Below are 14,589 nucleotides of genomic sequence, written 5' to 3' on the forward strand. Positions count from 1 at the left end.
TCACTTGATATGTGAATGAACCTACTTGTAAAAGTTATTGAGATGGCAAAACGGGCACTAAGTGATTCTGGGTTCAAGCTTTTCGTGGAAGTGATGCCTTGAAAGTTCAAAAGCCTTAGTGGTAGTTACAGTTGCTGTATGACAACAAGATAACTGTCCAATAAAACAAGGTCAAATTATGCTGAAGCAATTTAAAATAAAATTTAATTACAAAAAAGCATTACTGGTAACATAAACTTTAGATTGCGCCTTTCTGGCCTTGATAAGTTTTTAAACCTACAATCAAACCATCACACGACATCGGGCGACATTGTATAATTTATGTTATTTACAAAATAGCAGTGTGTTTCGGATGTTGGCCAGCTTCGTCATCATAGCAAACCATGCAGAAGAAAATGAAACGCACTCAACAATAACGTGTAAGTTCCAACTAACATGCATCTTCTTGTAGCTTGCAGGTTACTCACTAAGTAACAATACTCGTAGGTATTGTTTCTTTTTATTCTTTTTCTTTTTATTGTTTGTTACTTTGTTTCTTTTTACAATTTGCAATCATTTCAAAACACGTTTTGAAGCAACAATCTTCTTTTGGATTTATTCCCACTTCAAGTGGGGTCGCTGGTGCAGATTGCTGTGCTCCACATCAATCTGTCAGCAGTATCGTCCTCCTTAACTCACTATTTCCATATTGTCTGTCACACAATCTCTCCATCTTCTTTTTAAGCAATAATCATTTTCAGTAATTATTGAATTTATTAAGCCCACATCGGGACCAGACGATTTTATGTTTATTAAATGGGTATTGGGTAGGCATATAAAAGAGAGACGATTCTCTGCCACTGATATATTCAGTAACTCCAGAGCGAACTAAATTGGGCTTAATAACCGAGTGGGCCAATTAACTGTGGGTTTAATAAGTGGACACTACTATATCATCTTAGTTTTAACTGAGTCTTTTTAATCATAAAATGCATTTAATGTAAGTGAAAGTCATCTAACTCTAATGGAAAAGTCTGTAATTGAGCCCCATGACACAGATTAACTGGTTGTTTTGTTTTATATAACGATAGCTATTTCAGACTGCAAAAGTTTAAAACAGTGTTTCAGCATTCATATTTTTCAAAATTTGGTTTGCAAAAAAGTAATTGTATCATTTTTATTTACATTTAAAATTTCTTGATAAAAACACGTTTTCTTAAATGCTCACGTTTTATTAAACAAAAAATCGTTAAACAAACAACCCACAAGTTTACGATATTACTTACACATCAGTGTTTGATGGAAGTATTGTAAAAAAATAAACACCAAAAATTTGTATTTGCCACTTAGCGAACCCAGGGTGGAACGCTTGGAGACTTGCTCTCCAAAACGAAGAAAACAACCTGTAAATTTTTCTTCATTCTATACAAAACGTTCTCCTTCATTTTGCTCGCTCTATCACATTTTAGTGACCAGTGGCAGAGAAATTGCCCAGATGTGGCAGGTCTTCAGTAGTAGTAACAAGAGTGCAAATTTTTTTAAATAAAACACATTTTTCACCCCACTAGTCAATAATACAATTAACTTTTTCCAGTGTTAATAGAAGTACGAGGTGAAATGCGCCTTGTTTACCTACTGCATAGTAAAAGGGGACACTGCAAACAGATACTACAATTTTGTTTTTGAGGAACTAGTTGATAGCCTAATAATGTACAAGCCTAGGCGATGCTGTCAAAAAATAAGTTATTGAAATCTTTTTCTGGCCATGAAAAAATAATGATTTGATATACAACTTAAAATTTGAACTAAACCTTGTAGCTCTACCTTCTACAGAAATCTAGTTTTTAATAAGAATTTGGTCAAATATAAAAGTGAAAGTTTTAAGCAAAACATACACACAAAGCCAACAAAACCTGGTAAATTTTTTTCGGAGGGCAAGCTCCCCACACTCCTTGTCATTTGTCAACTTATGCATTTGTTTTTTGGATCTCAACAGTTACTTACATTGTTCATTTTGCTTGGAATTTTTGCATCGTTGAAAATCTGATGCCCCACCAAAAAAATGTTTTTGTTGATCTGCTGCTGATGTTTGCATCATTAAATTAAGAAAATGCCATATCTAGTGATTTTAATAACTTTTTTTCAGTCCTTATTTCTTTAAAAGGGTACTAAAGGAAAAACCTGACTTGGCGATTATACACGTTCTTTGTGTTCAACATGCTACCATAAAACGATTTTCAGTAAAATTTTGCCCCATTGCGGTCTGATCAGCATTCCGCGCGTGCTTTTGTCAGAGCTTCAAAACGGGAATGGGCGTGAGCAGCGAAGCGTGCGATAGTACAGTCTACGTCACTAACGACAAGCAATCAGCTGATCGGGCAATATTTCTTACTGCGGGCGATTTAACTGTATGTATTCTCTCATTAACCAAAGTTTCTATGATTACAAACCGTAGTTTTTATACTTGGAGAATGAAATAATGTTGCGTGGTTAAAATACTGCATTCAAAGAAATGGCATACACATGATTTTACACAACCAACCAACTCTACATAGGCTTCTGTGTAAATTCACGCTCGTCTGATCACATAGGCTACATTTCTTGGACCAACAAAATGAGCGATTTTATCTAGATTTAACAGAAATTAAACATTGAATTGATGTAGAGTAGATTTAACATTAAATTGCTTTTCATAGTTTAGTGCATTTTTCACTCGGTACAGACTTACATATTACTAAGGCCATTTTAATTTAACCTAAAAAAAATCTTTTTTACTTTATTTTTGCTGAACGGAATTGTTGACTTGGAAACAAATAAAGCGATAGCAAGTCAAGTCAATTTATTTTGTTTCAACAGCGCCATATATTAACAAACAAGCAGAGTAAATGTAATCATGCATGTCCAATTGTCCATCTAGCATGTCTTTCATCCGTGCTGTATCTATCTCACAGTAGCACAAAGCTTGATTTTGCTCATCCATTGCCACACAGTGACAACATGAACACCTGTTGATATAAAATTGGTAATAATTAGAGCGATTACTTTTTTACTTGTCAAAAAAAGCCAAAAATTCATCAAAATTGTAGCGTTAGGTCAAAAATTGATTTACAAAGTCAAAATTGTTTACAAACTTCATTGTCGTGGTGTGGTAGAGGTTGCACTGTCAGTGAATTTTTAATTTTACACCTTGTAGCCTACTTTGGCGCAAAGGGATAGTGTAACGGATAAGGCGTTGGCTTTCTTATTAGACCTAGCTCAGTAGTGGTTACGCGCCCGGCTCAAGATCATGCAGCGCTGGTTCGACTCTCGGGGTGTGCGCTTGAGCAACGCATTTCGGACGGCTCTCCATTCAGCGGCACCAAGTGAATGGAATAATTCCCCGGCAACAACACTCCAACAATATGAAAACTTCACTTTGTCAATCTCGGTAAGTAACCGGCCCTGTGTCAAGAGCCTCTACAAGTATGCGAAACTACCAGGAATAACCTATCAAGGCTTTGTTAGTCCGAGGATAAAGATTCAAAACCAACCAACCAAACTTGGTTCGACTCCCGGCTTAAGCTGGCTGTTGAAAACACCGCTCACCTCTACCCAGGGTGTAATAAATTGGGTAGGCATAATTGCTGCATGAAAGGCGGCCGAGAGAAAGGAACTGACCACCCTACTTTCCTTAGTGCCAAAGACTTAGTACAATGAGTACCTTGTCTTCTCATACCCAACACTTGAATCAAATATGGGACCACATTGGCTTTATAGCCTACTTTATACTGGTGTAAATGGCTCATTGTCTACTTATTGTGAATCATAAGCCATTAAGTGAAATAATTATGTTAATATGATGTGGTGCTCAACACAATTCAAAATGTGTAAAAATTTTGATAGGTCCTAAGTTTTGCGGCAGCTGTGTTGTAACTTACAGCATTTTGTACAATGATGCGTAATTTAACTACTTGAGTTCTTCATACGTCAAAATTTGTCAAAAAAAGTTTTAATGTCAAAAGTTTCAATTTTTAGGCCAAAAAACAATTGCCCTAGTACTAATTCATTGCATAGGCTACCGGTACAGGAAAATGCAACTTTACAACATAATTAGTATTAGGCAAGGTAAACTTAAGCTCGTTAAGATTTCATTTTCTTATAATTTCAGTTGCATTTGTAAAGTTGCTTTCAACGTGTTGTAGGTTTAAGGCTTTATAAACCCATAGGGGAATGCAATGCAAAGCTGAGCACTTATCCCGCTACGGTTGGTGGTTTAATTCTTTTGTGTTAAGTAAAGCTAAACAAATGCAGTATATGATGTCAAATATCTAAATTTGCTTACCAGTCAGTGTTTCCCATTGGATCCTCCTGCTGAGAAACGTCAGTCACATCAGCAAGGTGAAGCTGATTGATCTCTGCCTCTGTGTACTCAGGCTCAAAATGATAGGGTTCAGGTTCTGGCACACTTTCTTCTTCATTATCACTTACTTCTTCAACCACCGTAATGTCTTCCTCTTCGTATTGGAAACTAACGTCAGAGTCAGAAATTCTCCAATATGACACATAAATTTTATAGTAACCTACAGCACCTAAAAATTGACAACTATATAAACCACGCATACAATGACGATTAACTTGCGTTCTTCTGGTGACTATAGGCTACTAGGTTGCATTCTTCTGGTAACCTAGTAGCATATAGTCACCAGAAGAACGCAAGTTACTTTAGTTAGCAAATGCCTGGTGAACAGTTTCACTCTGCTTTTAACGATGTTATAAGTTGAATTCAATTCATTCAATTTTATTTTTTGCTGCTGGCGCAAACATGTACAGAACGACAAAGTTAACATACAAATTTGACACAAACAAAAGGGAAAATTCCTTGCAAACGGTAGCTTTGCTTCATGAGCTATTCCATCTACTGTACATGGTAGGATGCTAGCCATTGGTAGGCCCGAGGCCAGTGGTTCTTAACTTGCTTAATCCCTGCAGCCTTAGTTAACTGCTGATTTGTACTTCCACCCCCTAAGACGACAAGCACTATTAGGTTAATAGCCTTGTTGTAAATCAGGCCCTGGGGTACAGGTTATCAAAACCTAATAGGCTAGGCCTACTGCAATTCTAACTAAATACGATAAACTATTTATAAAATCAACAATACTTCATTAACTTGGCATCTTCAATAAGCTGGTTGCCAGGAAGAAGTCGAATGTGATCCTTGAGTTGTTGCACTAGTTCCTGGTGGTGAAGGAAAGATTGATGGACATGCAAGTCAAGTCTTTTGGCATATCTCATTTTGAATTAAAGAAATTTTTTGAAGTCTGCTTCTTCAAAATGTAGACTACAAATTCTATGGTGTGGTTGTGGTCCACTCCACTGACTTGTGGTGTTGACAAATGTATTCCATTTCCTTTTTTGCAGACTTTCTTTTGGAAAACGACCAACTTTATGCAATGCTGTCGTGTTACAGCCAAACGCAATACAATAGTCAGGCATAGTAATTGCTGTGATGCAATATTGTTTCTACAATAGACAGACTATGATGCAATATTGATTTTATGGACATTTAATTTTTAGCAATGCTACTACATTTATACAATCGTACTTCACCTTTCTCGTAACATTGCTACTATTACTCAACGAAATATCCTAGAAACTTAGAAAACGTGTAAAACTATCCTGCAAAACTCCTTGGAACGTTACACATCCGAACCTTCCAATTCAGCGCGCGAACATATTTTTGTTGTTGCTGTCGTTAGTGACGTATTCTCGAGCAGTGTTTCCACTTTTTGGTCATTTTGAAAAAAATAAAAAATAAATGAAACATTGGACTTTGGGCCTTGCCAGCGCCATTGAAAACAAATTTTTTTCGGTAATGTTTTTTGAAATGTATTCCTGAATGTTCAGTTTACATATTTTAATGCTTAATTCCCGTTTGAAAATTTCATTTAGTAGGCCTTTAATCACGTTTTTTTCCTATTTACAATAATTTTATAATATTTTCGTGCAACCAACAGCATCAGGACAAGTTCAAATTATTTACTGTACATCAAGCCTTGCTATAATACGGTGGACGACACCATGTGGACACCGGTACACGACATCTGGGCGAAACCCTCTTGGACGAGACCATGTGGGCGACGGTCGAAGTAGGCGGTGCAATATCGCAAGGACTTAACGAGTGTATATGTTGCCACGTATTTCACTAATGTAGGAGACTTTCCAGTCTGCCTTGGATAAACCCGAGTGTTCCCGCTTGGTTGGCAACGCGGAATAATCTCCATGATTCACTGCAACTTCTGACGTTGCAACTGCAAGCTACGCAAAAACATGAATGCCAAATCAATAAAGAGAAAACGCAAGACATACAGCTAGTGTGTAATGTGCATATAGGCAAATGCCATGGGTAGTCAACTAAAAGGGCAATTATTTAATTGCTGATCGAGGCACACATGTAAGAAATATAAACATACACACCAGACAAACTCAATCGTGTGATAGTCACGTTGCAATGGAAAGGAGTGTCAAATCGCAGTGACAGAATGCATCGTGCAGTTTAAAATTTGTAAACTGATAGACAAAAACAAAACGTCACATTTTTTTCTGATAAACTAACAGCAAACTGGTCGACGCAACAAGTAGTTAAAGACTTAGCATGAAAAACTCTGCCATTCTTATTTATTCAATGACGTAGGTAACTGTTGCATCACTTCTGAAAACAAGTTTAGAATAATGGTTATGTGAACAACAATTTACCAGCTTTTTTGTGAAAACAATGTTGAAGCAATTCTAAACCAATAGGGGGATAAGTTACGACCTGCAACAATATCTTGATGTCATGCCATCACACTACTAACAACACAAAATTAATACGTTTTATGATGTTGCATAAAGCGGAAACAAACAATTCTAAAACTTCTTCAAACAAGACAATTATCTTCTTTCTCGACGAGAATAGTGTTGCGACATTGCTTACACCAGCCTTTTCCCAAAAATGAAAAAGCAGCATCGCTAAGTTGTAGACTGATAAAACTTGAGTATATATTGTTTACACTTTCCAACAACCATCATCTAACGAAGTCGCGGATCTATAGTGATGCCGTTCATGATGTCATTGCCGACAATGTGTTTGTTAGCCTTGATTAGCGTGCTCGAAGGAGCGGAAAGATGTAATGCCTTGGATCATGGAAAGTTGAGCCGAAGTTAAACTCAAGTCATGACTCACGATTCCTTTGTGAAGTGGAGCATGTGTTCAAACAAAAAGGATTTCTACTAATACTCCAAGTATCAACCAAAAACCCTATTTCAAACCAATTTAACTTCAAACTGACCATAAAACTTGTTTATTTTGCTATAGACAACCACGGCTTGCGAATAACGTTACATGTAAGATATATACTTGCAGCCACGGTTTTACTAAAACGTAGCATTGCACAGACTCTTCTGTAACCCAACTTTATCGTCAGCTTCAGTTACTCAAGTGAACGTGAAAAAAATGGAACTGATACACATTTACGAGAAAACAAAAACAATCTAACTAATCTGTTAACATGCCATGTATTTTCAAACTTTCGAATATGATGTGAACCTCTTCTATTAACAGTTAGCAGCAAAACAGGAGAATCAACTGCTTGTAAATTGAAAAATCTGCCTTCCCAATATGTTTGCTATTATAGAGAACATTTTCTCCCAATAACGTGATAGTATCGTGTAACAATCAACAATAAATTAGTCTTATCAACACATGCCCAAGCTAAAAGTTTAGTGAGATGGTTCATCAAGTATAATGTATTATATATATATATATCTAATTCTAATTAAAGTTCTTCTGGTGTAAATAAGCTAACGTTTCTAGCACTGCAAGCTAAACTACTGCAAGATGTTGTGACATAATCTACATTCAGTTGGACGTTTCGCCAATCAGACACAACTAACTTTTTATGGGGCAGGTAATTATCCGATTTAGCTTTAAAGAAGACAGTCGTGTAATCGATAAAACGTCGGAAGCTTGTTACAAGCTAATAAAACATGTAAAAGCTTTGCAACCTTTCTTCTTTCAAGTTAATTTCATTACTGGAATAACAAACAACAATAAGAAATAAAACAATCACAAACTACGTTTATGAGACAGAAATCATACAAACACAAAACCTTTCATAAAGATTTGAATTTAAGGACACTGTATCCAAAGAAATTCAGTTCACCGTCAATAGTTATGTGGACATGCATGTTCGACAAACGCTGACATTACCTCCATAATCTGCAATACGCTTGTTGTGGGTTGAGTTTGAAGACATCATCATGTCAGCAATGGGGGAAGAACGCCATCGTGCATCGGGAAGGCTTTTCGACTGGGGTGATACTCCCGGGGTCGGGATCGGCTTCAGTGCAGCATTGATCGCTCGAGCAGCTGCGCTTATGAACAAGCCTTGAATATCTGAAATAGAAATAGGCACTCAGGTATATATACGATTTGTCTTATGAATGAAGAAGACCATACCAATGGTCATCTCAACTATTCTTCCTTATTTCTTGCCAAGTAGGTTACATGTGCCATTGTGAATATCACTACATTTTCTAAGATCATTTTGTATGTTTTTTTTGTCATGTTGGGTCTAAAAATTCTCTATGGTGCATCTTAAAACATCTCATTTGCTCTCGTTTCGTTCAATTTTCGTTTGGAAAAGCTAAGAAAATCACAATCCACGTGTTAACGCCGACACTTTACAGTCACAGTAACGCAGCTGAGGAAATAGGTTAGTCACCTGGTTCGTAATTTAACAACTACAAGTGATCGCTATCGAAAATGAAAACGCTTGAAAATTGATGGCAAATTTAGAACTAAGCTATCTCAAAACGTTAATAATATCATGATAAATTGGTATCTCTAAAATATTTTATAAAACAGAATTTTCTCGAAAGAAACAACTTTTACGAACAAACAAAATGTGATTGCACAATAGTTGTGATGTTTCTAGTCTAAAATGCGTAAATATTGAAAAACACAGAATTGAAATAAACATTCATCTTGCTCATACAATAAGATATTTATTAATGACGGAAACTTGTCCTAAATAATCATAAATCGATTTCGCTATCACGGCATCCTCAGAATGATCACATCAAGAGCAAAAATAATAATAAAATTCTTCGGATTTTCAAGTTTAGATACTGCGGCGTAACAATGTAAGTTGCGCCACCATGGAAACAATTAAACAAATTATAGCCTATAATCGATTACTACGCATTTACTAATGATGAAATGTAACATGCAAAACTAAATACAGTAAAAACACGAGAGTCTTATAACATTTATAAAATGAAGTTAAAGATAACTCAGAAGTTTCTTCACTGTAGATTCGACATTCAAGAAATTGAGTATGCAATGACCAAATCTAATGGATTCTTTAAAACAATTACGCATGTAAATAACTATAAAACAATCAACTAATCAATAAAACCAAAACTTAATAACTGTCTAGTGTCTATGCACAGCGTCATTTTCGAGATTTATTGAAGTAAACACGTTACCAGGGTAGGTTGTGCTTGTCTTCTATGGACAAACCGTTTGTGTTACCAACCGGTCATCAAAAAAAATAAACCAAATTGTAAGGTTTCGATAGCAAATAGACTTTTCAATTTTGTATCATATTCATTATGCCAATATGTTTTGCTCCAACCAATACTGACCACAAGTAACATTCTGCTGCAGCAGATCCAAAATATTTTTTAACTTTCTAAAACTACAAAATTAGTAAATTCGGCTGATAGCCTACTTCACGAGTTCAACAAATAAGACCGAGTTCTGGGAGTTTGAAGCATCGGTTGGTAAGTCAGAAAATAAAAATACATATCGCTGTTTAATATAATATACAAGATCAATATGGTCCAACATTGCCATAAAAATAGGGCTATGTGCATACAATAAGAGCCTTGCAAAACGTTAATGTCACTGCCGCTCCTCTCCCTGCTGCCAACGTCAGCTGTTTGGTGTCAAACAAGTAATATTGGAATATGTTTGTTAGTAAACACAACTGATACAAATAAAAATAAAGAAAAAATGCTCTAAATGAGCAAATGCAAACCTAATTCTGTTAACCTCGTATGACCTCTTGCACATAAATCACAGCATGGTAGAATGGTGAGATATCATGATCTCATGCGCGTCACAGCATACTTTAACATGTACTGTAGGTAGAACGTGTGTGGCCCTTACATCAAAAGGTATACCTGTCTAGTTCGTCAATTGTTTGGGAATATAATTTAATTAATTGATGCTGTCAAACAACCTATACATATCGGTTATACAATTTATTATGAAAGTGAGAAGGCAAAGTTTTGAAAAAAATGTTACATGAAACTTTATCAGACACTTAACAAACAACAGTTATAGGCACAGACTCAACGGTGGCTACATGCGCAACCGTAATAGTCCGGCAGCCCGTGACGTTTTTGTAACATCATAAGGTACAAAAGGTTTGAGTGTTTTATCAACCTTGCCCCACTGTGGGATGTTCAGAAACCCACATCCGAGGTTTCACTGCTGGGGCGTTTGGGGGCTACGGCCCGGTGAAAAACCCATTTTGGGGGTCAAAAAAACATCATAAGGTACAAGAACAAAACCTATGCCAGAGTTTATGCCTTCACTTGTAGACTTTGGAACAAGTCGATCTGGGTGCCCCAGGTGGGGCATTCCCGAATAAGGGGCCCCTAAAGTTGGGGCAAAATACGTAAAAATAACATCATAAGGTACAAAGATGGAACTTCTTTCAGCAGTTGGGGCATGTTCCACTGAGTACGAAACAACTTTTCTTATGGTCCCAAGGTGGGGCTTAACCTCATTTTGGGGGTATAACCCCTAAAATTCACAAAATTAACATCATAAGGTACATGGATGAAACCAAGTGTAGGTGATAGTACCTCACTTACGGATTTCAGAACATTAAAATTTGGTCGCCCCAGGTGGGGCATTCCCGAATAAGGGGCCCCCAAAGTTGGGGCAAAATACGTAAAAATAACATCATAAGGTACAAAGATGGAACTTGTATCATTAGTTAGGGCATGTTCCACTGAGTTCGAAACAACTTTTCTTATGGTCCCAAGGTGGGGCTTAACCTCATTTTGGGGGTATAACCCCTAAAATTCACAAAATTAACATCATAAGGTACATGGATAAAACCAAGTGTAGGTGATAGTACCTCACTTACGGATTTCAGAACATTAAAATTTGGTCGCCCCAGGTGGGGCATTCCCGAATAAGGAGCCCCCAAAGCTGGGACAAAATGCGTAAAAATAACATCATAAGGTAGGCTACAAAGATGGAACTTTTATCGTCAGTTGGGACGCGCTCCACCGAGTTCGAAAAAACTTTTCTTATGGCTCCAAGGTGGGGCTTAATCTCATTTTAGGATATACAACCCCCAAATTCTAGGTTGTAGCCTATTTGGATGGAACCAAGTGTTTGCAAAACGTCAAAAATTTTTTGCTTTAGCTGAGGATTTTTCCTAGCACAAAGACTGATACCGGGTGCGAAAGTCATAATTCCATAATAAGCAACTATAATTTAATATTTCACCGGTTGAAGACTGTAGTGTACAGTAGCATACGTAGGCTACATGATGTAGCAAGAGTACATGTGTGTTACATACGATCTGGCCATTGCAAAACATGCCCTCACCATTTAAGAGCAAGAAAGTTCAAAAAGTGACCGTTTGTTCACATTACTGGGTGGTTTCCACATTTGCATGGCGTTCTATAAAGCTATGAGTAAGTACTTGGATGGTTCAGGTGGTCTATGCATCCTAACAGAAGCTGGTATTCTTGCCGAAGGATCCCATAACGGGTTTCTGCGTGGTAGGCTACTCATTACAATAGGTGCAGACGAATACACGTTCTTTTCGGAACAGCATTAGAAATCTTGTATTTTAATCAATTCCTGTTACGATGCCCTGCTCTTGAAAATCTGGACGAAGAACTACGTCGTTTATGTATTCGTCCACCCCAGTCAACGATTGGCTTTTTGGATGACGATGTTAAAGACTTTTTGAGTTCCTACCAAGAATTTTCAAGAAAAACCGAAACAGGAGAAAATGGCAAGACTGGCCAGTACTGGTTTGGATACTTAAAACTTGTCAAGACGTACCTCCTCTTTGCTCGGAGTATTCATTCTGCAAATCATCAGTTGTTTGTGCACTGCATAGGAGAGATGTCAAGCGTGTTCTTCATTTTCAACCAACCAAATTATGCAAGATGGAATTTGCGAATGTAGGATAACATGCTAAAAATGGAAGAAACTCACCCTGGAATAAGTGATCTGTTTGAACAAGGCATCTTGTCCGTAAAAAGAACTCAAAAAAAACTTCTGTGGATGTGCTGTTGATCAAACTTTGGAGCAAACAATCAATGCAGAATCCGCCAATCGACTCACTGGGATTTCGTCTTTCACCAATTCAATTGGTGCCAGACAGAGATGGGCACTTACCCACTTTATGCGCCGATCGATCCTTCACAACTTCTATGAAGATCTGGGGATGACATCAGCAGAAGAAGCATCATTTGACCTTCGTCCTTCAAGCATCGATAGAGACCGCAGACATTTGGATAAACTAATGCAAAAAAATATGCAGTAGGCTACAGTTAATTCATTAGTGCAAGCTTCGATGTATCCTTTCTATTCAATATTAGCACAGGAAAAGCAGTCGCTCCTGCCACTTCAAATTTTCTTTTGAATGTTTTTCAAAAAGGAACTGAGGAGTGAGGATAGAAACAAATTTACAAGTCAATGCCACCAGGACGCTAGCACCTTCAACAAGCCAATACGTAGAAACAACATCTGCAACTTTGCTTCTAAAGCTGTCGTTGTGAAAAGCATAACCCGCGAAGGCAAATTTTCTCAGTTGAGAATGGAACGCAATTTGATGGGAAGGCTTCTATGTTTAGCAGTAGATCACAAGGTAGACGTGGAATTGATGCTGTCTTACCCCCTCACACCAGTACCACTGTCTTTGTGCCATATGGATGCAACGATGAAATCAACCCAAATATCAATGCTTTTGAAGGCTCTTGAAATCGAGGGTATGTTTCTTCTTCACACTCTTGGAAATTTGCCGATGACGTTCGGAGGTGTTGCAAAGACAACTTTGAAGAAATTGTGCAGACACAGTGGGAAAACAATACACGTTGTTTTCGATAGAACTGTATCGCCGTCCATCAAAGATGCCGAGCGAGATCGCCGACCAATTCATGGCTTCCGCGCTCAGCAATACGTCATCGAAGGAGAGGCTATAAAACGATCTGTTAATTTTGCAGCCGCAATGAGGAATGACAACTTCAAGCAAGCATTGGTGCATTTTCTTGTTAATTATTGAAAATCAGATGAGTATTCCAGCTTCCTCGACTTAAAGGTTCTTTTATGCTACACTTGATAAAAATGTTATGTTTATCGAAAAGATGACGAAAAAATGTTGTGTGGTGAAGAGGAGTCCTTGTTATGCTATCACGAAGAAGCAGATACGCGCCTAATGTACCACATCGTCACCGCATGCCAAAATGTGAAAAATGTGGTAGTCCGCTCTAATGACACGAATGTTCTGATTATATTGTTGGGAAATTTGTCGTTCGTACAAAAAGACGTAAACATATGGATGGAAGTTGGTGTAAAGGCAAACAACACTCTGAGATATATTGATGTATCAAAGCTTGGCAGTACTTTATCTCCAGACATGCTTCGGTCGCTTCCCGGTTTTCATTGCTTTACAGGCTGTGATTGTACAGCTGCTTTTTCGGGTAAAGGGAAGGCTCGACCCCTTAATATATTGGAGAAAAATGTGCATGCTCAACATGCCTTTGCTGCTTTGGAATATTCAAAAAATCTTGATGAAAACATTGAAAAAGGCATTGCAAAATTTGTGTGCCAGATGTATGGATGTAAAAGTGGTCATTGCGTTAATGAATTACCATTTAAAAAATTCATTGAGACATACAAACCGAAAGGTTCCAATCCATTGCGACGACTGAAAGGTTCAGATGGAAGCAACTTTTCCCCGTACAAAACTGTGCTCCATCAGAAAATACTCAGAGCGAATTACATTTGTGGCATTTGGAATCATGCTGCTGAAAAAAGAGGCTTTTTCCAGACACCAGTTGAAAGCGGCTGGCGTTTGGAAGATGGTAAATTCACTGGTTTGGTTTATGGAGATCCAGTTCCGTCCACGCTGGACAACGTTCTGCAAAGTGAGAAGGGTTTGGACCAAGACGGAACAGAATCAGATGATGAAACAACAGAAACGGAGGAATGTGACTTTTCTGACGACGAACCTGCAGACCTTTTAATTAATGAATAGATGTTTTTGCCTTTCTCCACCTCAAGCATAAATAAACTGTAGGCTATAGCCTACATAAGCAACTTTTTACCTTTATTCATGTAAACATGGGGATAGAGTATGATTTGAACTTGTATTAATTTTACGGTTTCCACCAGAACTCACGAAACCACATAGAACAAAGTGTTAGGATTGATCTTTTCACATGACTGCAAACCGGGGCCAATGGTGCATAGCCTATCCGAGAGAGATTATGCAGGAGGTATGCTTTTTCAAGAAGCCTTTTGACTTGATGAACAGGGCATACGTTTTT

General features: G+C 37.6%; 1 protein-coding gene across 1 annotated transcript in view; it reads right to left on the reverse strand.

Annotated features, from left to right (window-relative positions):
• Nucleotides 1-14,589, reverse strand: part of LOC145769507 (retinoic acid receptor beta-like) — an 85,622-nt gene that overhangs the window by 55,637 nt on the left and 15,396 nt on the right. The window contains exon 4 of the mRNA XM_082581157.1: nt 8,207-8,392. Coding sequence (XP_082437283.1) covers nt 8,207-8,392 — 186 coding nt within the window. The remainder of the gene's footprint in view (nt 1-8,206; nt 8,393-14,589) is intronic.

This window comes from Aplidium turbinatum, chromosome 1 (genome assembly GCF_918807975.1).
Source record: "Aplidium turbinatum chromosome 1, kaAplTurb1.1, whole genome shotgun sequence".
Taxonomy (NCBI): Eukaryota; Metazoa; Chordata; class Ascidiacea; order Aplousobranchia; family Polyclinidae; genus Aplidium; species Aplidium turbinatum.